The 27,666-nt window shown below is 34.5% G+C and overlaps 1 protein-coding gene across 4 annotated transcripts in view; it reads left to right on the top strand.

Annotated features, from left to right (window-relative positions):
- The window catches only part of LOC123537829 (retinoic acid receptor gamma-like), a 101,400-nt gene extending 73,734 nt beyond the window's left edge, over positions 1-27,666 (top strand). For all 4 annotated transcript variants that reach the window (XM_045321677.2, XM_053529550.1, XM_053529551.1 and 1 more), the window contains 6 exons: positions 12,017-12,123; positions 14,399-14,563; positions 15,793-15,966; positions 16,297-16,501; positions 18,353-18,511; positions 20,199-27,666. In XM_045321677.2, coding sequence (XP_045177612.1) covers positions 12,017-12,123; positions 14,399-14,563; positions 15,793-15,966; positions 16,297-16,501; positions 18,353-18,511; positions 20,199-20,299 — 911 coding nt within the window. In that variant the 3' untranslated portion in view covers positions 20,300-27,666. The remainder of the gene's footprint in view (positions 1-12,016; positions 12,124-14,398; positions 14,564-15,792; positions 15,967-16,296; positions 16,502-18,352; positions 18,512-20,198) is intronic.

Genomic DNA, 27,666 nt, shown 5'->3' with positions numbered 1-27,666 from the left:
GGAATATTGTCTGAATGTGAAAAATGTACAATTTTAAAATTGTACATCTTTGAGATAATTAGTGTTGTACAACTAGAACCTACCGTCTGTGGACACCTTTTTAGCAATCTGTAAGGTGCATAATTCTGGCAGCATTATTTCTTGAATTATGCCCCTTTTTAACTTAAAATTTTAGGTTAAAATTTTGATACACTTTTGCCCTATGTTGGTTATTATTACAAATGGATTTGATTCAGATTGGAAATATTTGTTCCACATCATATGACACAAGATACATTATTATTGTTGCAGAAATTTCTGTGAATTACGTCCCTTTTATACTAAAAAAAAAAAAAATAGTCTAAGATAGATTGTAGTTATAAAAGCTTGCAGGCTGTCTGCATTTGACTGCTTTCGGATTCGTTTTTAAGGCAGTTAAATGAAGTGTCATTTTGCAACCAGGCAACACAAGTCATAAAGAAATGTCACTGACTTGCTAGTTTTTTTGGAGAGATTTGAGTTTTATACTCTTGCAGTTGTTGCAGCTTAAGGCGTATTTTAATCCTTTTTGAGTTCAATGCTTCTTGTGTCAAGATAAGGAATTGTAATGCCATGTAAAATCTAAATCTGTGGAAGTCTGAACCCATGACTTATAGTTCAAAGCCATTTCTTGTGGTCTGAACCTATGATTTATGTTCTGGTCCAAACCTATGACTGTCTTGATGGTTTATCCCTTATAATGCTGGACACGATTGAGTTTATCTTTGTGATTGGTGTAGATAAGGATCTGCACTGTTCACCATTCAGTCAGTATCTTTTTGGTAAGCACCCCTTTTAACAGTTAATGGTACTGTCCAAATTGAAAGATAGACAAGTTTATTATAGAAATTTAGCAGGGTAAGGGTTCTAAAATGCTTAGTGATTCTACCCTGGTGCCATCACAGGAATGAAATAATTGCTGGTCTTATTCTGCCGGCAACCATTTTACTTCACAAGTGTGGTGCTGGTGTAACTAAAAAAAACATCAAACAAAAAAGCATGATCTATTAGAAAATTAAACACATTCGATCAGATGTGTTATTTTCAGTGTATGTGCAAATTTTCCTTGGGAAATTTTGCGAAAGATTTAAAATGATTAATAAAAAACTATCTGAACTAAACTGTTTACAGGAAATGACAGTGTTGCTATTTTTTTAGGATGCAGCCTTAGGCTACTGAATATTAAAAACATTAAAATCAGCATAAAACTTGTTGCACACTGAAATAGATGAATATGTTTATGTAATAATTGCTTAGCTTTTTAAAATTTTATTTGCTGCATGAATGTATATGCCTCAAAGCACCTTTTAGTTCACTTTGTTGCTTTTTATGTATGTTATGTTGACATCAGTTTTAACAATAAATTATTCATAACTTTTGACAATTTCATTTGACTAAATTTCTATTTTATTGCATTTCAGTATATGATTTCCTAAGTTAACTAAATTATATTGAAATATATGATAATGTGAAGTGCTATCTCATTCAAGTTCAGTTAGAAACTGCTGTTTAAATTTTGTTTCATTATACTTATTATATACCTCCTTAATATCCCAGACTATTATAAATTGGGGTTAATAAAGTGTATGTTTTTTAGTGTTAGAAAGATGTCAAAAATATCCATGTTGATTATTCCCGATTGGTCATGTCATTACGAAATACAAGTTTTGCTTAAATCTAGATAAAACAGTTATCTGTTTTGATTTGGGACAATTAAATAATATTAAGTGTCATGTTTAACACTGTTGGGATGGCAAAATATTTGTCAGCCTATGATCAGGCCATAGACTGCTTATTCCTGATTTGTTAGCTAAAACAGAATAGCATTGGAAAGATCTTTCAGTATTTAATAGTTTAGTCCTTTTCTATTTGTCCAGAAAATTTTATTTTACAAAATTCTTCCTCATAATGTTTGATGGATTAGTCGAATAACAATTAACATTTAGAAACCATTTTTGTTAATTGAATACTTTAATGAGTAGAAGTGCATAAGTACTGTTTTACAAAATATGGAAAACTGACATGCTTTTAAAAACTCGTACCTTTTCTTCGAAATCTATGGTAAATATCTAAGCTTTGTGCACACTTAACGTTTCATTGCTTGTTTTGTCTTTAGAAAATACTAACTACGGTATTTAGACCAGATTCTTATAACCTTTCTAGCTTACATTAGGTAGTAGGTGCCTGTCTTTAGTTCCTATATAAATAACTTTTTGTACCCCCCGACAACAAAGTTGTAAGGGGGGGTATACTGGTTTCAGGTTGTCTGTCCGTCTGGCCGTCTGTCCGTCTGTCCGTAGACGCAATCTTGTGCGCACCATCTCTCCTTATCCCCTTGACAGAATTTAATGAAACTTCACACAAGTGATCAGTACCAACAGTAGTTGTGCATGGGGCATGCTAGGTTCTTTTAGAAAAAAAAATTGCAGAGTTATGGGACTTTGTTTTTTTTGTTACTATACTATATACATAGACACAATCTTGTGCGCACCATCTCTCCTCATCCCCTTGACACAATTTAATGAAACTTCACACAAGTGATCAGTACCAACAGTAGTTGTGCATGGGGCATGTTAGGTTCTTTCAGAAAAATTTTTTGCAGAGTTATGGGACTTTGTTTTTTTTGTTACTATACTATATACATAGACACAATCTTGTGCGCACCATCTCTCCTCATCCCCTTGACACAATTTAATGAAACTTCACACAAGTGATCAGTAACAACAGTAGTTGTGCATGGGGCTTGTTAGGTTCTTTCAGCGACAAAAGTTGCAGAGTTATGGGACTTTGTTTCTTGTTAACATACTATGTGCATACAGTCTGCATATGCAATCTTGTGCGTGCCTAATCTACCAAACCCTTACACACAATTTAATGAAACTTCACACAAGTGATCAGTACCAACCCTAGTTGTGCATGGGGCATGTTACATTCTTTTAGATAAATATTCTGCATAGTTATGGGACTTTGTTTTTTGTTACTATACTGTATACATACAGTCTATATACATACAGTCCACATAATTATGCAATCTTGTGTGCGTCAAATTGCAATGTACTGTGTCAGTGCATGCGGGGGGTACATTCATCACCTTTAGTGATAGCTCTAGTTGTTACTATACTGTATACATACAGTCTATATACATACAGTCCACATAATTATGCAATCTTGTGTGCGTCAAATTGCAATGTACTGTGTCAGTGCATGCGGGGGGTACATTCATCACCTTTAGTGATAGCTCTAGTTTTTAATGTTTTCTACTTTCATAACTTCATTTTATTTCTAACAAAAATAATATAGAAAGTTTAGGATCTTTTGCGTCTTTTAAGTGTGCTTGCAGCTTTTGTATGTATCTGTAGGGCACTTATTTTCATTTTCACAAAATTTAATATTAAATCCTACTGTAAATTCCTGTTAATTCTATTGTCATTTTTTGATGTTATTTTTTTTATGTCCCCACAAGGATAGCCTGTGATGTTCTCTCTTTATTGATGCTTAAGAGTAAACAGTGTTGATTTTGACAGTAACCCTTATTCACTGGAATGGTGGAGACCAGTCTTTATTTCAGTAAATGTAACCCGTATTCAATAGAATGACGGGAACCAGTCATTATTTCAGTAAATATAACCCTTATTCACTGGAATGGTGGGGACCAGTTTTTATTTCAGTAAATTTAACCGGTATTCAAATGACGGGAACCAGTGATTATTTCAGTAAATTTAACCCTTATTCAATAGAATGACGGGAACCAGTCATTATTTCAGTAAATTTAACCCTTATTAAATAGAATGACGGGAACCAGTCATTATTTCAGTAAATGTAATTCTTATTCACTGGAATGGTGGGGACCAGTCATTATTTCAGTAAAATTTATGTAACCCTTATTCTGTAATGAAGCTTTAGTTTTCCCCATAATGTATTATAATACTCTTATTGGGAATGTCATGTTTTGTTAAGTCTGGTATTAAAGTACGACTTCAAGAAGCTTTTGATATGTGCACAACATATAATATTGATATTATGGACCAAATTACAAAAAATAAGGCACAAAATGCAAAGTTTTGATCATTTTATGTTTGCTACAAGAAATGCTAAATAGCTAAAATTAAAGCTTAGCAAGTAATTTAGCGTTTCTTCTCACAAAATGTAAGGAAGATGATCAAGATTTTGCATTTTAGCTTTTAGTAGTTCAGCAGTTCTTAATTGTAGCAAATACTAGTTTTTAAGCATGGCTTGTTGCAAATAATTGTATAGATTAAAATTTTGCATATTGTGCCTTATATTTCTAACTGGCCCAGAACCCCCATTCTCAGAATATATTACCTAAAAACGTCATAATGATGTTCTGCTAAATTATGAACCAAAAGTTAGCCTGACTTTATCAATTTTTTTTATTCTTTGTTATGGCTTTCTTAATTGAAAACATTTTTTTAAAAAGCACCTGACATTTCATATATTAGTGACACTGTTGGATGTTGTAAATTTATTCATGTTCCACCTTGGAGTACTAAAAATATTTAAATGTCAAGATGCATCCTAAGATACCATAAACAACACTTAATGGTAAAAATAGTGACACTTTAAAAACTGCTGTGAAATGAATGTTAATTAGGAAGGAAAATGAGGCATGATTGATGTTTTTGTTATGTAAGATGTTGCATGGATGTCAATGTATGTTAACCTTTAGCCTGCTGGTGGCAATTGGTTGTGCCTTTGCAACCAGTGCAGACCAAGATCCGTGCAGGTTGATCATTGTCTGCACTGTTCGCTATTCAGTCAGTAAATTTTCAGTGAACACCCCTTCGAATGATAAGTGGTACTGCCCAAATTGAAAGATGGACCAGTCTGTTTTTGAAATGTAGCAGGGTAGAGGTTAACGATAAATTTATCTTTCCCTTCAGAGTTTCAGGCATTCAGGTACTGACGTCAAAAATGAAATGAATTTGAGTGAAACAAAATGGCTGAAACATCGCTTTTGTTGACAGATTGGGTCAAATTTGGTACTGAAAACTGTAGTAAAGGGGAGTTAGCAAGATAAAGATTATCACACATATGGTACAGGACATAGTTACACTGTCTTCTAAATCTGTACCAGGCAGGGAATTTGTTCTGACCTGTATGGATTTCCTTGATGGCATATATTTTGTACCATGTCACCTACAGTGTATCTAATAATGCTAGCACCTGATCATGATACAGCAGCTTTGTACAGCTTCTTACTATCCATGAAACAGTATTATCATGCTGACTACCTTGTACTTTTGTATTAGCTGAATTTGGACATTATTCACAGATTTTCAAAATCAAAATCATATGGAAAAGTTAACCCTGTAATATATCGTGTCAACCTGTATAGAACAACTCAGTCTGAAATCTTGCAAAAGGGAAGGTGAAAAAGGCACCGTGTAAAATATGGAGTGGAGTCATGGAGTGGAGTGGTGGAGTGGAGTCTGGAGTCGATTTTGGAGTCAATTTTGGAGTCAATTTTGGTGTCAAATTTGGAGTGGAGTCTTTTTTGGAGTCAAATTTGGAGTCGCTTTTGGAGTCATTTTTGGAGTTAAATTTGGAGTGGAGTCTTTTTTGGAGTCAAATTTGGAGTCAGTTTTGGAGTCAAAATTTAATAAAACCTAAAAATCCATTAAAAGATCCTACGTTTATATGTCACCTCCAAATAATTATCCACATACAATATTTCAAACTTACATTTACTAGTAAACTGTTGAATCATGAATGGGCTCAATATCATACTCCTCTAGAAATAACAATAACAGTTACTGATGTTTTCTCAAATGACCTTTATCAGATTGGTAAGAATAACTTACCATTAGTTAATTACAACAAATCACTCTCTACTTTATGACAGATTTCTACAATTCTGCTGGAGAAGGTACTGGTTCACACCTCAGCATGATATCTCATTCTTATCAGGACTTGATCCCTAGTTCCTTCATGGTTTGTTATTTATGATGTTGGGCCAGATGTTGCCTGAAGATTACTCAGAGAGAATTGATAAATATTTCCAACTTGAAATGTGAAATAATGAGAAAGCAGTATTGTTTTAAGATTTTAAAATGAATCAGGAAAATGAAAAAAAAAACTTAGGTAATTAAATATTTACTATCTACCACAAACAGCATGATATAATAAGACACATAATAAGACATGATAATACTTGATGAAATTAATGAAGGATAGAATATTGTGTGCTATGCATATCTTTATAATAGACAATAGTACAATTCACAAAAAAAAAAACAAAAAAAACATTTGCACTAGTCTGGTTCTTGATTCGTCTGCTCATTCCATACAAAATTTACTTTCAAACCATATTCGAGTAAGACAAATTGTTAAAGAACTATATGAATTCTGATCAACTCCATGCCTGTGCAGGCCATTCTCGCATACAAGAGCTCTACCACAGTTCTCGGGTACCATGTCGAACATCAGATGAATGAGAATGGTGCGGGCTGATCTAGTTCGATGCAAATGCAGTAAACTATGTAAGTTTTCCCATGGTGTGGCTCAACTATGAACAAGGCAGTCTGAAAGACAGCTAAATCCCCCGCCACTGGTATGGATAGTGAAAGGGTAAACCTTTGACCTTGAGCTGTGACCTTGACCTTGAACTGACATGGCTGACCCATGAATTCTGCACATCATCTGGATGAGGTGATCATTTGACCAAAGTTTCATGAAAATCCTAAAAGGGGTTTATGAAATACAGAGCTCAAACCTTTGACCTTGAGTTGTGACCTTGAGTTGACATGGCTGACTCCTGAGTTCTTGATGAGGTGATCATTTGACCCAAGTTTAATGTAAATGTAAAAGGGGTTTAGGAGATACAGAATGAACACAAAATGGAAGGCTCAAACCTTTGACATTGAGTTGTGACCTTGACCTTGAGCCGGCATGGCTGACTCATCAATTCTGCACATCGTCTTGATGAGGTGATCATTTGACCCATGTTTGATGAAAATCCTTCAAGGGGTTTAGGAGATACATAGCGGACACAAAATGGAAGGCTCAAACCTTTGACCTTGAGTTCTGACCTTGACCTTGAGCCGACATGGCTGACTTATGAGTTCTGCACATCGTCTTGATGAGGTGATCATTTAATCCAAGTTTCATAATTATCCTTCAAGAGGTTTAACAGATACTGAGCGGACACGAAATGGAAGCCTCAAACCTTTGACCTTGAGTTGTGACCTTGACCTTGAGCCGACATGGCTGACTTATAGGTTCTGCACATCGTCTTGATGAGGTGATTATTTGATTCAAGTTTCGTGATTATCCTTCATGGTGTTTAAGAGATACAGAGCGGACACGAAATGGGAGGCTCAAACCTTTGACCTTGAGTTGTGACCTTGACCTTGAACCGACATGGCTGACTTATGGGTTCTGCACATCATCTTGATGAGGTGATCATTTGACCCAAGTTTCATGAAAACCCTTTAAGGGGTTTAGGAGATACAGAGCGGACACAAAATGTTATGGAAGGACGGAAGGACAGAAGGGCGGAAGGACAGACGGAGACCATTCCTATAACCCCCACCACTTGTGGCGGGGGATTAATAAAGACAAAACATCTGCATTTTTTAAGATTTGCATTTTGTAAATTTTAAGTTCAGACTGTTAAATAGTAAACAGGTAAATAGGTCTGCCTTCTGCAAACAATGCGAACCATGATCAGCCATGGTCTTTGCTAGTCAAAATTCAAAATTTATAAATGATACCTACATTAAATAACGAAGGGCGTATTGAGAAAATAACAAGGTCAGAATTTATAAATGTTACTCTTGAGTCAGCTATAAAGATTGCAGGCGAGTAGTCAGGACCTTATTCATAGTACGCAGGGGTGGTGTTGAGGGTACGGGGGTATCCTCCCCCAAGAATTTTTTTTCAAAATGAGAACAACAAATGGTGCATTTTGGGTACATTTGAAGTAAATACAGTGAACGTAAACCTTGTTTTTTTTGTTGTTCTTTTAATAAATTTCATACAAAATGTATTATTTTAGTAGACCTACACGCATGTGAAAAAATATGCAGCAGGTCTGCAAGTAGACTAAAGAGACAATTTTATTACAGATATTTTTCAGTACATACAATAGGATCGAGCCAATATGCACCCTAAAACAGAGCAAATCACCTATCCCTTTTCTATACAAACTGACCGATCATTTGAACAAAGTAAATGGTCCAGTGTCTAAAAACTTTGGTTTAAAAAACGCAGGCTTTTGTTGTAACTTTAAAATAAATCAACAAAGACATATTGAGGGGCGAAATCGAAAAAATGTTCTAAGTTTTTATTTAGAATTATTGCTATTACGTTCCCTTTCACGTTAAGCCTGCAATAACCCTCGTTGTTTTCAGTAGTCTGGAAATTTCTATGCATTATTTTATGGTTTCATCAGATTTCTACAGACGTTCTTATGAAAACAGTGCTAAAGACCGAACAAGATTTGTAGAGAGGCTGATATCTTTGAATTCTTTCTTCGTGAAATAAATGCTACTTGAAATTATAATATCCAAAGTGTTTCTGGGACTTTAATACGCTTGGTAAACCATATAGTACCAATAATGACATGACCATTGTCTTAAAACATAGACTCTAACAGAAATTTTATAACCAGGAAAACCGTGATGAAAACAGTTATGACCAGTGTTGTTGTTTTTTTCTTCGATCATAAAAGCAAGGATTCACCACAAAAATGACAATGATAATTAATATAGACCAAACACTTCAGTAACATTAAGCATCAATGAGACTCAACTCACAAAATCCCTAAACATTTAAAAAAAATCCTGCTTGAGAGGCCGCATAAAATTATAGACCATTTGTCTTAAGACCCATGTTATCAATCAAGACTGTTCCATTAAGAGACAATTACATATATTTAGTGACTACAGGCCTGAGAGAAATCACCCCCATGCCTCCAATCCAAAAATGGCTCCAAAAAAGACTCTACTCCAAATTGACTCCAAAATCGACTCCAAATTTGACTCCAAAAAAACAAGACTCCACTCCAAATTTGACTCCAAAATCGACTACAAAACTGACTCCAAAAAAGACTCCACTCCAAAATCGACTCCAAATTTGACTCCAAAAAAGACTCCACTCCAAATTTGACTCCAAAATTGACTCCAAACTTGACTCCAAAATCGACTCCAGACTCTACTCCACCACTCCACTCCACGACTCCCCTCCATATTTTACACGGTGCCGGTGAAAAATGCATGTTTTAGCTGAAACTTTATCCAACAGGATGTGCATGATATTTGAATGTTGGGAATTAAAGGTGATAAAGTTGATATATGATTACCTGAACAATGACAGTAATATTAATTTTATACCATTCATAATATGTTAGCATATCAGTTCTGATATGTTTATGATTTGTTTTAGGTGCCCAGATTGAACTTTTAGGGGGAGTCTTTGAATCATGCAGTTGAATAACTTAATTGCAAATGAAGAGTATAAAACTAAGAGGTTGGAGTCCAGTCTCGCATTGGTGTAGGAGCGATCTTGAAGTTTGGCATGGGGGTGGGGGCCTGACCAGCTCAACCTAACCATATTTTCCCTGAACATTTTTAGACAACCAAAAAAAAAAATAAAAAAAAAATAAAAAAACAGATAAGGAAAAAATCTTCCCCTTAATAACAATAGACAAAACATCCATATCAAGTACATCTACATGCTTTCTTAAATTGGCTTTTTTTCCTTTTAATTAATCTACTGAGTTTTTATGGACAAAAGTTGGAGGGGGCAGAGCATATGCTGGTCGCCGGACTCTCAAAATTGCGGCTCCCCCTGTTTAAGTGCCTATGCCTTAGAATGCTGTCTTTCCATTGGTCAGTTCGAAAGTTGTTATCAGAAACAAGCATGTGACCTTGGGAACCTGAAGAGGTCTTTTTATGTCAAGTTTCAGATAGTAACAAAAGATTGTTTAGATTCTGTCGAACATGCAGTAGTGGAAAATAATAGTCATTTTAGGAGGACCAATTTTAAATGGATTTCATGTTACATCTTTGCAACAAATTAAACTCCAAGAAAGAAAATTACTTTAATATTTGAAATCTGCTCATTCTGCTCCTGTTAATAGAGCATTTTTAGCTCGACTATTCGAAGAATAGTCTAGCTATTCTACTCACCCTGGCGTCGGCGTCGGCATCACACCTTGGTTAAGTTTTTGCATGCAAGTACATACAGCTATCATTTAAAGGCATATAGCTTTGAAACTTATTTATTCTTTTTCTAGGACAATTACCAACCTCACTGGGTCAAGTTCCATAACTCTAACATGTATTTTGAGCAAATTATGCCCCCTTTTGGACTTAGAAAATTTTGGTTAAAGTTTTACATGCAAGTTACTATCTCCAAAACTAATGCAGATATTGAATTGAAACTTCACATGTGTCTTTGGGGTTATAAAACTATTTGATAGCACCAAGTCCCATAACTCTGACCTTCATTTTGGCCAAATTATGCCCCCTTTTGGACTTAGAAAATTCTGGTTAAAGTTTTGCGTGCAAGTACATACAGCTATTACTAAAAGGCATATAGATTTGAAACTTATTTTTTCTTTTTCTAGATCAATTACCTACCTCACTGGGTCAAGTCCCATAACTCTGACATGTATTTTGAGCAAATTATGCCCCTTTTGGACTTAGAAAATCCTGGTTAAAGTTTTACATGCAAGTTACTATCTCCAAAACTAATGCAGATATTGAATTGAAACTTTACATGTGTCTTCGGGGTTATAAAACTAGTTGATAGCACCAAGTCCCATAACTCTGACCTTCATTTTGGCCAAATTATGCCCCCTTTTGGACTTAGAAAATTCTGGTTAAAGTTTTGCGTGCAAGTACATACAGCTATTACTAAAAGGCATATAGATTTGAAACTTATTTTTTCTTTTTCTAGATCAATTACATACCTCACTGGGACAAGTCCCATAACTCTGACATGTATTTTGGGCAAATTATGCCCCCTTTTGGACTTATAAAATCCTGGTTAAAGTTTTACATGCAAGTTACTATCTCCAAAACTAATATAGATATTAAATTGAAACTTCACATGTGTCTTCGGGGTTATAAAACTAGTTGATAGAATCAAGTCCCATAACTCTGACATGTATTTTGGGCAAATTATGCCCCCTTTTGGACTTAGAAAATTCTGGTTAAAGTTTTGCGTGCAAGTACATACAGCTATTACCAAAAGGCATATAGCTTTGAATCTTATTTATTCCTTTTCTAGGTCAATTACCAGCCTCACTAGGTCAAGTTCCATAACTCTTAACATGTATTTTGAACAAATTATGCCCCCTTTTGGACTTAGAAAATTCTGGTTAAAGTTTACATGCAAGTTACTATCTCCAAAACTAATGCAGATATTGAATTTAAACCTAACATGTTTCTTCGGGGTTATAAAACTAGTTGATAGCATCAAGTCCCATAACTTTGATATGTATTTTGGTCAAATTATGTCCCCTTTCGAACTTAAACTCTTTTGATATTTAACATTTTGGGTAATAATTTCCTGCTTCTGTGACAATATTTCGAATAGTCGAGCTTGGCTGTCTTACGGACAGCTCTTGTTGACTTAAAGCTTTAAATGTAATGCCAATGGAATAAAATAATTTCCGATAAGTTTTACCCGCAAACAGTGTTAAGGACTAAGCAGGATAAATTTGAGAGCGTGGCCGGAAAGGGTTGAGAAATAAATTTGGTCTGACTTCCTGTCTTGCTCAGGATGGTGTACAAGTTTCTATTGCAATAGACTGTTGTTCTGCTGCACCCTCAATGCCTAGCTGTAGAGTTAAGAATAAATCTTAAAAAAATTTTGATGAAAGGTCAGTACTTAGATGTCAGTAGTTATGAAAGATGTCAACTTCTGGTAACTGATAGCTTAGCAACCAAGGAGTGACTGATGGATACTGTTGGTCTCAGCTTTTAATGCTGAAAATAAAGTTTTATTCTTAATCTGTTTTGTATTACAGCTGTACGGAATGATCGTAACAAAAAGAAGAAAATGCAGAAGCCGGAAGATCAGTCGCCGTCCCCTGAGGAGCAGACGCCAACAGATGAAGAGATGTCATTACTTCAGGTATATTGCTAAAATATATAGCTGCTTTTTAAAAATAAAATTGAGACTCAATAAGTTTAGTTTAGTTTACACTAAGTCTTCATTGTTTGCTTAAGGTAATGGACTCGCAGTGGCAATCGACAATTTTCATTATTTGACATGTTCTCTGTATGCAATTTCAGCATTATAGGGTTGTTATGAAAAATAATTGTCTTTTCTGGCAGAATGATGGCGAAATCACATACGTTGGTTACATAATCACACGATAATTGCCAGTTGTCATTCGGGTCCATTACTTTGAATCAAGTTCGAGTCCACTTGAAAACCTGTAGCTGAGTCATTTAAGGAGGCCTGTTAGTGAGCCATGTTTGGATGGAATGAGTGACCTTAAATGGCAACAGACCTTTCACTCACTACATTAGACTGGCATCAGTCGTTAGAGTAAAATTTAATGTAATTTAAAAGCACTTGGCCATAAAATCAATCCTCTCTCATACCACTTTCTGAAGAAAAAAATTCAATATCTCTTACCTCTGACTCTGTTGAGATGAGCCTAGAGAGAAAATGGTTTTCTGAGAAAATATCAATGTCAGTATGAAGAAAGAGTAAACTTTATTACAGATTACTTGATCTCAACAGACTTTGTAAGTCTATCACTACATCACTATTCACCGAAAACTTTTTTCTGCATGTGTATAGGCCATACTTTCAAATGTAATGAAGTTGTACAAGATTTTGTTAAGTTATAATTTTGTCTGGAAGAATTTTGAATTTCTTCTAAGCAAAATTGCATTTCTGAAAGGTTTTGGAAGATCAGAAGTTCTTATTAATAAAGATGGAAGTTATCCGAGCACGCAACTTTCTAATGTATAGTAACCCAAATTTTACATGATGTTGGTAGATAATGGCTTGGATGTACTTAGGTGTTCAAAAAATACAGGGAATTGTGGGATTATTACAACACAAATAATCTAAGTTTAAAAATAAGTTAAACTCTTATATAATGTAGATAATGGCATGCTTGGTTAATTTGCCTTTTCCTTAGACAAATAAGAAGTAAATGTTAGTCCCCTAGGCAACGTCATGTGACGTCATCTTTCTCAATTTTGACCTATCCTAGTTTCGTATCCGTTGTAATGTGACTTACTACAAATTTGTTTTCCTAAATCAAGTAAAAATTTACATGAAATGTAAGCATTACATCAGTATGCAAAAGGAAACAACATTTGAGCCACGCCATGAGAAAACCAACATAGTGGGTTTGCGACCAGCATGGATCCAGACCAGCCTGCGCATCCGCGCAGTCTGGTCAGGAACCATGCTGTTCGCTAACAGTTTCTCTAATTCCAATAGGTGTTAAAAGTGAACAGCATGGATCCTGACCAGACTGCGCAGATGCGCAGGCCAGTCTGGATCCATGCTGGTCGCAAACCCACCGTGTTGGTTTTCTCATGGCACGGCACATTTTGTCAGTGTTCTATGAGGTTAAAAAAGGCCAGAAAAGCATCGTTGAACTTGTGGTTCAGACGTCAGAAGACAATAACATCGAGTCACATTTTGAAAATTAAAGAGCTCCTTTATATAGATCAGAACATCACAGTTCATTGTCCAGTTCCATCGATATGACAGAAATAGTATATTAATTATTTTACACCTCTAACTGGTTAGTAGGAAGGTGCAGAAAATGCATTTAATATTAAGAAACAGTGTACCACTGGTAATCACAAAGAGTATTGATTCATTTCTTTGATATGACGGCATCATAATGGCATTTTGGAGGCTTTAGTATAGTGAGGTTGCCTTAGAAATGATAGATAATGGTTATGTTCTGAAATTTGAAATTCATTTATTCACGTACATTTATCCATGGTGTTGATCCAAAACCCCAGAATTTTAGCGTAAAAATATTTTTCTATTAAACTGTATCTGCAAAATTTCTTGCTTATTTCTGTATAGTCATCCTTTCAGTAGCCAATGGCATTATTTCAATGGACCTGTGTGTTACAGGCGAAAACCCCAGACGTATTTCACATATCGGATTTTTAACTCTTACAAAAGGGTGCACTTCCGGGGTTTTGACACTAGGTTTTTTTGCAGTTACTAAATTTAAGCAACTTTAAAATTTGGGAGTAAATGTCATTGAGGTTGTATTGAAAGTTTTATAACTAGCTATCAGTATTGCTTGAAATTATTGATAAAAAAAATTAACAGGTACATGTACATTAACTGGTACATTATTTAATTGGTACATTAATTAATTGGTACATTATTTAACTGGTACATTATTTTATTTCAGGATATCCTAGAAGCACATAAAGCTACATACTCTAAGGATGATATTGTGCCTCTGTCGCCATTAAATATGAATAGTATAAAACTTGTGGGATTGTCAGAAAATTTGTCAGAGAAAAGGGATAAAAGCTCTCGGAGTGAACCAAATTTCTCGGAAGCTGAGATGAAGGTAAGATTTTTGTTCTTCCTTACCAGACATTGGAGCCCTTGTTGCTGGCATGGTTCCCAATCTCAGACTTTGTTGCTGACATGTTTCCCAATCTCAGCTCTTGTTGCTGGCATGTTTCCCAATCTCAGCTCTTGTTGCTGGCATGGTTCCCAATCTCAGCCCTTGTTGCTCGCATGGTCCCTAATCTCAGCCCTTGTTGCTGACATGGTTCCCAATCGCAGCTCTTGTTGCTGACATAGTTCCCAATCTCAACCCTTGTTGCTGACATGGTTCCCAATCTCAGCTGTTGTTGCTGGCATAGTTCCCAATATCTCCTCCATCATAATGTTAAATTTACTTAATATAGCTGAAAAAAAATTCAGTTGGTGGAAGATTCCAAGTGCCTGTCTTGGTATTATTTCAGGAATAGGTCAGCACTTTGTTCGAACCAGTGACATTTGCTTCCTCTCATGAAAAGTAAGAACAAAGTTTGAAGTAATAGCGGGGAGATGAAAATGAATTGAAGTCAGCAGTTGTAAACATTTGACTACATTGGCCATTTTTTATTGATAGTCCACCCTATGGGCCTATGAGAGGTACCCACACTCTCATGTCCATGAAGCCAGAGCTCCTACCATTGAACTATATCGAACTGACTTGAAAATAAAATATTTCAGGGTATAAGATAATACGGACGAATTGAAATGGACCTGTCTAATGTTTTGTAACATTTCATGAGTTGTTTAGATTTTGAATTAAAATAAAACCCTAAGCCTGCTTGCGGCAAGTGATTCTGCCTCTGCAACCAGTGCAGACCAATATCAACCTGCACATCCATGCAGTCTGATCAAGATCTGCACTGTTCACCATTCAGTCAGTATCTTTTTGGTAAGCACCCCTTTTAACAGTGAATGGTACTGTCCAAATTGAAAGATGGATAAGTTCATTATAGAAATTTAGCATGGTAAGGGTTAACCAATGACAAGGTGACTAGCCTCCAAGTACCCGGCTTTATGATGTGATTGCGTAACTATGTAAAATTACTATAAATTTCAATTTGTGAAAATTGATAGCGAGGTTAAAATTTAAGCTGTTGAAATTAGGGAAACATTAATATTAATATTCATGAAAATAATTCTGTTTATACTCTCTATGGCAAAGAAAACTACATTATTTTGTAGAGTAATTTTTTTTTTTTGTGGTAATGAAAATAAATGGAAAAATGAAAAAACTTGCCTTTCTTTTTTCAGGAGCAGAAAAAGGAATTAACTGCTGAAAATATTATGTTGTGGGAAAAAATTACAGAACTTTCTTCTCGTGGAATTATAAAAATAGTTGACTTTGCAAAGAAAATTCCTGGATTCTGTTCATTTAGCACAACAGATCAGATTACTCTATTAAAGGCAGCTTGTTTAGAAATAATGGTAAGTTTAATTTCCAATACATTAAATTGTAAAAATAGTTACCAGGGAAGTAATTACACAATGAAATTTTTAAAAATATTCAAAAGGGAAGTAATTCTTGTAAAAAATGTTGAAAGGGAAGTAATTATTTTGTTATAATTTACTTTGAAGAAATTACTTGTTATAGAAAGAGTGTAAAGGATTGTAAGCTAAGGAATTGATGAATGTTTTGCAAGGGAAGTAATTTTGGTAAGGTTAATTGAAATGTAAGAACACTGTTGTCAAGGGAAGTAATTTTTGAGGGGAAAAAGTTATTTTCTAAATGTTTTTTATTTGTAACTTGTATTTCAGATATTACGACTTAGTTCTAGATACGATATTGAATCAGACACTATGGTGTTCAGTGGAGGTTTAAATGTTACCCGACAGCAGCTCGAGTCAGCTGGATTTGGCTCATTGACTGATACTATATTTAGATTTGCTCGTTCACTCAGGGAAATGGATGTAGATGAGATGGAATTAGCAACTTTGTGTTCTATATGTTTAATTAGTGGAGGTAAGAAAATCCTGTAAATAATGATAAATACAATATATTGCCTGTATGTTATAGCTTGACTGGTGAAAGAATGAAGCATATGATAAGTACTAGTACTGGTTTCTTTTTGTGCGGTGACTGGAAAAAGAGACCATCGAAGTTGGAAAGTTGCCATTTGACATATAATAGTGTTTGTGTAACGTTAAACCCAACAAAATAGATAGATAAAACCGGACAAAACAAAATGCACAAGGCATATGTTTTTGCACAGGATCCAGTTCCACTTTAATTTAAATTGTGATTTTACTCCTGTGTCGATAGGCAGAGCATGAGACTTTAACCCTCAGCCTGCTAAATTTCGAAAATGGACTGGTCCATCATTCAATTTGGGCAATACGGCCGATACCATTTATTATTCGAAAGGGTTTTCACTGAAAATTTACTGACTGAATAGCGAACAGTGCAGACAATGATCAGGCTGATCTTGGTCTGCACTGGCCGCAAAGGCAGAATCTCTTGCCACCAGCAGGCTGAAGGTTAATTGTTAGAAATTTCTAATCTCAGGTGGAGTATATGTTCTCTGTGGTGATCGACTGAAGATTTTTATGTTAAGGTCACTCACCATCTTGTGTGAAAGTTTTTCTACTTTCAAAGAACCAGCTGTGACTAGCAAGGAGTCTGATTAACTTGTTTAGTATATAACTAAAATACTGTGAAAAAATCATCAGCATTTAACCCAACATAAACAACCTTCTATTAATGGGATAATGTGAACAGCCTTCTCAAGATGCTGCCTTTTCCACACTTGGTGTTTATATGAGCCGTGCCATGAGAAAACCAACATAGTGGGTTTGCGACCAGCATGGATCCAGACCAGACTGCGCATCCGCGCAGTCTGGTCAGGATCCATGCTGTTCGCTTTTAAAGCCTACTGCAATTAGAGAAACCATTAGCGAACAGCATGGATTCTGACCAGACTGTGCGGATGCGCAGGCTGGTCTGGATCCATGCTGGTCGCAAACCCACTATGTTGGTTTTCTCATGGCGCAGCTCATATAGTTTTATTTGATCACCCATAAAGATTACTTTATTTTTGTCTTGATTAATATGCAGGTAGAACTATTTTATAGGAAGCTTTTTATCAGCTCATTGATTTTCATTTGTACTCGGCAGAAGATATTTTCATTAGACTTAAAGTTTACCATATTTAAAATTAGACAAGATTCAGATGATAAAATTTTAATGCAATATTGACACTTTGTAAACTTTGTAAGGTACATGTACTAACATTTTTGTTAGTATTTAGTTTCGCAAGGTGGACAGTTAGCATATTATGTAGAAAATAAACACTCACCAAATTTTTATGATTTTACAGCACTTTCATTAGTGCACGGGATACAAAGCAACCTTGGCACAATACTATGTATGTAACAGATGTACGAGGGTCGGTCAAGAAGTAATGTTGCCGGTGTCACAAAAACATTTATAATGAAAGACAGTGAAAGCACCTTGACCTATATTAATACCTTGAGAAAATATAACAAAATAATGTTGCATACACTTCACTGGATATGGTAATTGCAACATTATCGACTTCAGAAATGAACAGTTTACAGGACAAACTTTGTCAACAGACAGCTCTTGTTGTAAATTTTTTTATTACCTAAACCTTAATTTTCACTGGTTTATTGTAGTTGGCAAGAATTACACCCAACAGAGACATACATTTCTTATTGATTTCCTCAATATTAGGTTTGTTATGTACATAGTAGAGTTCCATCTCAAACTGCACTGTTTAATCAACTTCTTCATGATCTGTTATCAAGACCTTCCATTATTTATGATTAATTTTCCTCATCATTTTGCTTGCAGACCGCTCAGGGCTTGAAACTCCGGAGAAAGTGGAGTCAGTACAGGAACCAGTATTAGAAGCATTAAAACACTACATTAAATCACGCCGGAAAGACCAGCCTCAGGTCTACGCGAAAATGTTGATGAAAATAACTGATCTCAGGAGCATTAGTGTCAAAGGTGAGTAGTTTTAGTATATACTAATTTATTTTTGATCGATTGTGATGAAGCTTATCTCAATCAGTCCCGAGCCGACCTCCTGGAAAAAAGAAACTGGTGTCATATGAAAGAGAGCTGTTGTGAACCCAGTTGGGCTCGAACTCACGACCCCCAGGTTGAGCGTCTGACAACCACTAGATCACTGTTCACCTTTAGTGAGTAGTTTTCATCTCGGCTCTTCTCAAAATAGGGCGAGGGATCATCTAGATTTGCCCTTGTCGGTTACAATTTCATGCAGCCACAAAGGTTAGTTCTTAAGAAACTTTCTTTGTAGTGGGTGGTGAGGAGGGGGGTAGGGGTGGAGCTTGTTAGGGGAGCCTGGGTAGGAGGCATTTTGCCTTTTGTACAGTCATCCATGTCTCCATTCACCACAAAATCATACATGTGCTATATTATTTTAAATATAATAAAGGGTTTTAAAAGAACTTGTCACAAATGAGACTATAACAAAATTCACGTCCGTCTTGAAGAAAGGTCACACCGCTAATTCAAAGGTCAAATAGGTAGTATTTTGAATCTTTTTACCTCTGAAGGATTTTAATTATTTTTTTTTTTCTTTTTTAAATAAATATTTGCCTATTGCGGTGACATTCAAAAAGCAGCTTTCAGACATATAGTTTCATTCTAAAGGTCATATGATGAGATAAAAAGTCAGACAGGCAGTATTTCATGCCTTCTTTATTTCCTTAAAGCCCTATGTAGGATTCTCAAGAATTTTGCTCAATGGTTATGCTGTAATGAGACCAGATGTGGAACACCGCTTTCAGCCGTATTGTTTCAAAGCTAAGATTTTCCTTTGTGCAATGGCCAGATGTTACACTTCAATTAAGTGAAACTGTATATAGAAACATGCATTCAAAAGCAATTTCTAGTTATCTGATAGAATTTGTCTCTAGTTATTTGAAAGAACTAGTTCAATCTGTCACAGATGATTTTTTCACTTAAAATGTGTATTATGTATATAATAATGGAAATGTAGAAGGAGATATGATTCAGAGAGTTACAGCCAATAGTAACTTGGTAAAATTCCAACACTTTTTTGAGAACAGCATTATTTTTAGGGGGACCTCTTTTTGCAGCAGATTCAAAACTAGTTCTAATATTGAAATACCGCAGATGCACTACCTGTAACTATGATGCCTGTCATGAACCTGTTTTAAACGGACTAACCCACACATTTTAGGCAAAAAATAATTTCTCTAATAAAAATTGAGTACTCTGAAAGCCAGTAGTGGCAGAAACTTACTGTCATAAAATTTTTGCAAGATATTCTTAAATTGTGCAGAAGAAAGTAAACCGTTGCAATGCTTTTGAAATAATGCAGTAAATTTACATTCTTGTTTACCAATATCTAACTTTTATTTCCACCCACTTTATCATTTTTCGGTGTCATATATACATTCCATGCCATACTTGATGGAAATGAGCATGTTGAAAAATTCCACCCACACTGTGGGCGAGTAGCTTTAGTTTCTAGTGAACAGCTAGCATTGAGTGAATAAATTGAAACAATATTTAACTGGGCAGTCTTGGTCAGACTTCAAGGTAAGTTTTTTTGTGTTAAAAATCTTTGCAGTTTTCAAAATTGGTGAGTTTTTAAAACAAATGAGAGGAGTTATCACTTCATTTGTTGTTTTATTTTTTTCAGGTGCGGAGCGTGTATTACATTTACGTCTTGAAATGCCTGGTGAATTACCTCCCCTTATTATTGAGATGTTGGACAGAACAGAAAATGTGTGTATACCGTGAAAATGTTTAAGCTAGTAGATGTTTAGCGATAAAAAATCCAAGCACAGAAAGGACAGAGTGATTTATTTCAACAGAACATCTAAAAATTAGAAGATGCCATATATTCTGAGAATGATTTACAAAATGTTCTCCCAACAACTGTTTAGGTATGGAATCAAGTTTACTGTGTAATTTTCTGTGTATCACATAAGATCAGATGGAAATTTACCAGCAAATGGAGTTCTCAAAAAATAAATTCTAGTAATTTTCCATTCAGTTTAATGGAAATTTACCAGGTGGAGGATATTTCAGTTCAAGTTGCAATGGTGGAAATGTTCCATTAAAACCTTTGTGTAATTAACCCAGTGAGTTAAATGTTCAAACTGCCTGTATAAGTAAAATACTCAACATCAGAAATTCAGAAGTTCACCAGACTTACCTGAAGTTGATTTCAATCACAGGAATGACAAATTTGATAGGTGAAGGTCATTCTGTATATAAACTGTTATTTCTCACAGTATACTGAATTATACTGGTTAGTAATTGTGGATTCAGTAAAACTTCATTGAATTAATAGGGGAGAAACAGCCATGAATAGAGATTTATTAAAAAAGTTCTGAAATGGATTATAAAGGGCAGCCTTTCTAGTGGGAACACAGAAATATGTTTCTTGTAAGGAGGTTGTTGCTCTAAAGAGGTTAATTACCTGATAATGCTCAGTGAAGGAAACAAATATGTGTCATTGTTGAGAAGTGTTCATACTACAGAAGTGTCAGTTAAGAGAGGTTCTAGTTAGTTTTATAAGTTGAAGAAATGAACAGCAGTGAAAGGGATCTTAATAGTAAAGATCTCAGTGCTGGAATGTTAGTGTTAAAATTTCAGAATGACATGTTACTATGAGAACCCCTGTATGAATGGAGCCATAAAAATGGCTGTGTTAGGATATAATGACAACATGAGAGTAAAGGGAAACAAGGTTTTGTTTCATATTTTGATTCTCATATGCTCGGTGATGTTGTATTGGGTTAAGCAAGTGTAGATTTTGGAATATCGATAGTACTTAAACATTCTCTGTTCCAGTTTTTCCTATTTATTGTTAAAATTGAAGAAAGAATACATGAAAATAAAATTGACAGTGCAGGCAACTTAATGTAGGGTTTGAAAAATCTGCAGGTGTACAGTTGTTCATGTTATTTCTACATTGTGTGATGAATGATTTACAAATACTTTGTTACTGAAGTTATTATTATTATTATTATGGGTTATTAATGAACTTTACTCCAAAAGTTTGAATTGTTTGATAAAAAAAATCTTAAATGTTCTACTCAGGAAAAAAGTTGCCATTTGTTTTGCTCACACAAGTACAAAAAAAATAATCAGGGACTGCATATATTCATTGAAGGTTAGAAAGTATGAAATATTATCATTGTATTATGTTACCTGCCAATGATAATTTCCACTGGTTTGTTAATGGAATTTTCCCTGATAAGAGACTGATATTAGATTAGAATTATAGTGAAAAATGTCAATAGAAATTTCGGGATGAAAGTACCCATATAGTAGTTTTTGCCTGGTAATGAAAAATTTCCATAGATTGAGAATATTGCAGTATTTGCCTGCCAATGAAAATTTCCATGGAATATTCTGTTAAATGTTATGGACTTAAGATATTGTATTATTTGCCTGCCAGTAGAAATTTCCATATATTGGAAATATTGTATTACTTGCCGGCCAGTGAAAATTTCCATGAAATATTGTAGTATTTACCATGTTTACCTGCCAGTGGAAATTTCCATTGATTGGAAATAGTGTAGTATTTGCCTGGCAGGGGAAATTTCAATTGACTTGAAATATTGTATTTACAAGGTAAAGTAAATTTCAACTAGCTTCTATTTTTAACAAAAGAAGTCAAGACATGTATACTTTGAGCAAAATTTCTGATTGGTCATGTCACATTTGCCAATATATTTTTTCAGGTTTCCAAGGTATCAGGGAATATTCATTGTACTTCTTAATAAACACAAAGTAATAACAGCTCTGTGAAAGTTCAATGCATTATATTGAATATTTATAGATATATGCTTAAGAAGTGGGCCGACCACAAAATAGAACTACCATTACATAAAATATTAAACTTACTTGATTCATGTACTTCTGCCGTTACGAAATAGAAATTGACCAGTTATAAATTTGGTAAAGTGTATATAATATTGTGTTTCCACTAACTTGTTTATGGAATTTTTTCCATGAAAACTTGAAAAGAATTTGTTTCCTTTAAGGATGGTTTGTTATATACAGTATATATGCTATATAATATTGTGTAAGCAGTGACAAACAATGGCATGTATGGTTTGTATAGTTTTATTCTTACAAACTTTGAACACAAATTTCTATGTAATTTACTTGAAGTACAGAGATTATGTATTACCGGTGTCATTGAATACAAAGTTGTGCTTACAGTATCTCGACTGTAGAATTGATTCACATGACAAATTTATTCTTCTAGAAAAAAAATTCCTAGAATATAGTCCGCTGATCTGTATCATAATGAGTTGAGCCTTTTGGTGAAAATGATGTTTTGTTGTGAACAGCTGAAAACAAAATACGTCTTCAAAATGATTCTTTAGTTGAAATATAGCTATGTTCGTAGGGAGAGCGCAGATCTACGGATCGAAAGGTCGTTAGTTCGATCCTCGGGTGAGGCTTATGTTCTCTGTGACAATTTGATAAAAGACATTGTGTCTGAAATCATTTGTCCTCCACCTCTTGATTCATGTGGGGAAGTTTGCAGTGACTTGCAGAGAATGGGTTTGTACTGGTACAGAATCTAGGAACACTGGTTAGGTTAACTGCCCACCGTTACATAATTGAAATACTTGAAAATGGCATTAAACCCAAAACAGACTCATTTTTTTGTTAACATAATTAAAGGATTGTTTTTGTATTTTCGAGCCAAACTTGCCAGCTGAAAAAGTTAAAAAAGAAAGTTTTAAGGTTATTGTATTGGTTTTTATAGAATTTCAGTAAAACATGACAAGAAGAAGGCTATGTTTTGACATGCCAATCTAAGTTAGAATAACTTCCTTGTTATATGTTAGGACAATATGTTGCCTTGTGTTATCTGCTGTAAATTAGTACCTAATTTAGCTGAAATTGCCATTGCACCTTATTGATGTTGATTACGGGTATTTTAGCGTGTAGTTTACACATATTTTTGATGCGTCAACTTCATGCGTTTTGTACTAATTAGAATCTGAAATGCTGATAGTTAGAAAGGTTGCGTGATATGGAAATGTAGTTCTGTGTGAAAAAAAAAATGCATAATTGACATATTACAACTTTTGTGCATAAAATTTGTGATTCATCAGAGCTGAAATATGTCAAAACATATGGAATGTGGATGAGATGGCATGAACATAGTAACATTTTGTAAATTCGCACATTATTTTCAGGAAAAACGTACTTGCTTATGTGGACCCTTTTAACTCGGGGATACATTTTTCTTGGCAAATGTTTTTGTGTTTTCTTATGAAGTTGAACGGAGTAGAAAATACTGTGTGTATCAACAGTCAAGTCGAGGGATTTTTACATAGTGCAGAAAACATTTTACATTTTTGTTTATTTGGTCATTTTAAGATGCAAGGTTGACTTGGTGGCTAAATATTAGCCGTGCCATGAGAAAACCAACATAGTGGGTGTGCGACCAGCATGGATCCAGACCAGCTTGCGCATCCGCGCAGTCTGGTCAGGATCCATGCTGTTCGCTAACAGTTTCTTCAATTCCAATAGGCTTTAAAAGCGAACAGCATGGAGCCTGACCAGACTGCGCGGATGCGCAGGCTGGTCTGGATCCATGCTGGTCGCAAACCCACTATGTTGATTTTCTCATGGCACGGCTCAATTATTATTTTTTGATAATTTTCTGTATGTTGATAGAAACCAGAGAGAATTTAGACATGGTTAAACCTGTTGGACTGAAAAAAATGTTCCTTTGCTGCGATCAAGTCAATGTATTATGTAGCCGATATGCAGTAATAAAAGTTATTAAAATGGTAGCTCAATGTAGGTTGCTGTATTGGGTTCAGAGGATTTACCATATGAATCACTCGAGGCACACAAAGGCTTAGTATGATCCAGCCTGGTAGAGCTGAGTATGTCTAAGATCAATCTGCTGTTATATATTCACTCTATCATAAGTCGGGGATTTAAAAATTTCAGTACATTTTAAGTTATAAAAAGTAGACTTGTAACTGAAAATTTACTGTATGTTTTGTTATGTTTGTGTGTACAACAATCTACCTCAGATTTTTTTTATTTTAAGGTAGCATATAATCTTTTATGAAATTTTATACACTAAATATTCAAAGGTTTGTATATGTTTTATTATATTTACACTGTTTACAGCTATTGGTGACCACAAAGTAACGAACACTTTTGCTGCATTTTAAACAAAATTTCCTGAACATGGTCTTCTAGTTATGTGTGTGCTCCTGTATGTGCATTGACAGATGGGTGCAACCCCTTTACCATACAAAAGTTTCCATGAAATTGTAATAAATAATTTTTTTCAAGCATCATTCCAAAAATGTATAGAGAATATTTGTTTGACTCCGTGTATAGCAACGAGCAAAAATGTAAAATATGGTGTTCATGAGTGAAAGATATTTGGAGTTACATGTAAAGCAAACATATTTTCTTTTATTTTTCATTTTGACTAAATTTACCCATTTTATAGTTTCTTACCACTGAAAAATGTATTTGATATTTTTCACTGTGGAAATACTAGATATATTTCACTCTTAATAATTTAGATAATTCATGGAAAAATATGTTACAAACAAGAGCTGTCACTAATGGTGACAAATGCCCCCCGCAGCACCTTGACCTTTGACCTGATGACCTTGGCCTTTGACCTGGTGACCCCAAAGTCAGTATGGGTGGTGTATTCAATAAGTACTATCAGCATGTGAAGTTTGAAGGTCCTGGGTGCAGTGGTTCGCGAGTAAAGTGCCTTAATGCAAAAAATTAACGTTGTGACGAACGAACGGACGGACAGTTGAAAACTAAAATGCCTCCCTTCGGGGGCATAATAAAAAGTATACATACTTCAAAATACATTAAAAACCATTCTAACCTTTGAAGAATTTAGTGAATTATATTTCCTTAAGTGTTATATGCTACCTTAAAGTATTTTTTTTAGATAATATTTCATATACATTCACTGTGCATGTTCATACATTAAATACACACCTGCTGTTCTTACAGTTTTTACTTTTAAAGTTAAATTATTTATGCCTAAATTTTTACATGACACAAGGAGACAGTAAAAATTTGTTTTATGAAATTGAAGTAGAAAATCTAGTACTTGCAATGCATATTAAAAGAACATTTCGAATTTTACTCTCAAATTACTGTTAAACACTTTGTGGAAAAGAAAGTTTTTGTGAATAGTTTGCATAGTATTACTGATTCGGAAAGTTTATGTGCAAGACTGGTTTGTTTTTGTGAAAGTAATGCAAAATGCTTACAGATCTGAAGCAACAAAAAAAAAAAAATTCAGATGTTTTATATTCTTTAGTTTGCTGAACACGATTTGTATTTTTTTTTTCTAAACATTTTACAGATTGGAGAAAATTTCAATCAAATTTTAGTAGGTATGTATTCAATGTAGTTTTTTTTCTGCTCAAAAATATTTTAAGTTATTGCCCTTGTTAAAAGTTTTAAGTCTCTTTCTATAGAATCTTTTGTGGGACTTTTTTAAAACTATTTTCTTGTGAAGGTGTTGGATCTTTACTATGTTTTTTTTTTTTGAAAATGTCCAATTCCATTGTTATGTATGTTTATGACTGTAATTTAACAATATGTAAGGAGCTTAGAAACAAATTCTGCAGAATGGAATGAAATCGCATATGAATCTTTAAAGCAAATTGCTCACATTTTAGGGTTAGGGTCGTGGGTAAAACATTTTCTAAACTGATACAACTTGTATTTTATAAGAATGACTTTTGGTCATATTTTTCACATATTTGGTTTTGATGTAGTTGAGGATTTCCTTGTGGTTTCATATGCTTGTATGCTACTACGGCATTCTTTGGCTACTGATAAGATGGTATGAGTACATAGCGTTCTGTACAAATCACGAAATTTTGAATCCATAAACAGCCAACACTTTGAAGAATTTAAAATGCCCATTATCATTGTGTGTTCAATACCTTAACCCCTACCATGCCGGACACGACTGATTCTGCCTTTGCGGCCAGTGTAGATCATGATCAGCCTGCATATCCATGCAGTCTGATCATGATCTGCACTGTTCGCCATTCAGTCAGTATGTTTTTGGTAAGCACCCCTTTTAACAGTTAATGGTACTGTCCAAATTGAAAGATGGACAAGTTCATTATAGAAATTCAGCAGTGTAAGGGCTAAGGAAGATTCTCTTGTACAGTAAATGATGAATATACATTTCAGATTATTTCACTGCTTATAACATAGTTATATGGAAACAGTCTTCTTTTTTTATTGACTGTGTATTTTGCTTTGTATTTCATCAATCAAATGGCAACTACACAGATAATCATTTCTTTATATTTCTAAAATATTTTTACAAGACTGTCAAAAAAACGTGTACATTCTCCTAATATGGTTATAATTCTTGTATATATCATTCTTGATTTTTACATTTGCTTTTCAGATTTTTCTTTTATCGGTGATAATTTTATTTAGCTACAAAAGTTCCTGTCTATTCTCTATGCCTATTTAAGCCAAAGTAACAAGTGATAGGTCTCAGAACCAGCCAAAATTTCTGAACTTTGAAATTTTTAGTTGAATTTAGATGTACTTGTGCATGCAAGATTAAGTTCAAAACCATTTGGTACGCAGCCTCTCTAGAGTATGGTGGCTGATTTCTGCCATTTTGTTCTGGCGTGTTGGCGCGTTTGAAGAGTGGCAACATTTTGAAGAGTGGCAACATGCCAGTACAACGAACGAACATGCCAATACAACATATACCTTATTTGTCATGTTGGCATGCTAATTTGTCATATTGGCCCTCTTCTAAATGGACAACATGCTAGAATGATATGGCAAAAATAAGCAACCATACCAAAGTGAATATGCAGATACAAATGTGTTTGTTGTAGTGATGTACTTTACTGAAAGTTCAGAATATGTATTGTAATCATTCTTAACTTTTCCCAGGTATATAAAATGTGATCGCTTGCAGATAAGATTATATGAATATAAAAGGCTGAGAAAATAGGCATGAATTTTTATAGCAATTTGTTTTGTAAATTAGGGTATACTTTTCACCATTTTAAAGTGTTGTTGTGTATAAGAATCACTATTATGTTTATGACTTATATGATAAAAATAAAATACAATACAACAAA

Source organism: Mercenaria mercenaria, chromosome 18, assembly GCF_021730395.1.
Source record: "Mercenaria mercenaria strain notata chromosome 18, MADL_Memer_1, whole genome shotgun sequence".
Lineage (NCBI taxonomy): Eukaryota > Metazoa > Mollusca > Bivalvia > Venerida > Veneridae > Mercenaria > Mercenaria mercenaria.
The sequence above is the reverse complement of the archived record's forward strand: the minus strand, read 5'-3'. Positions and strand labels throughout refer to the sequence as shown.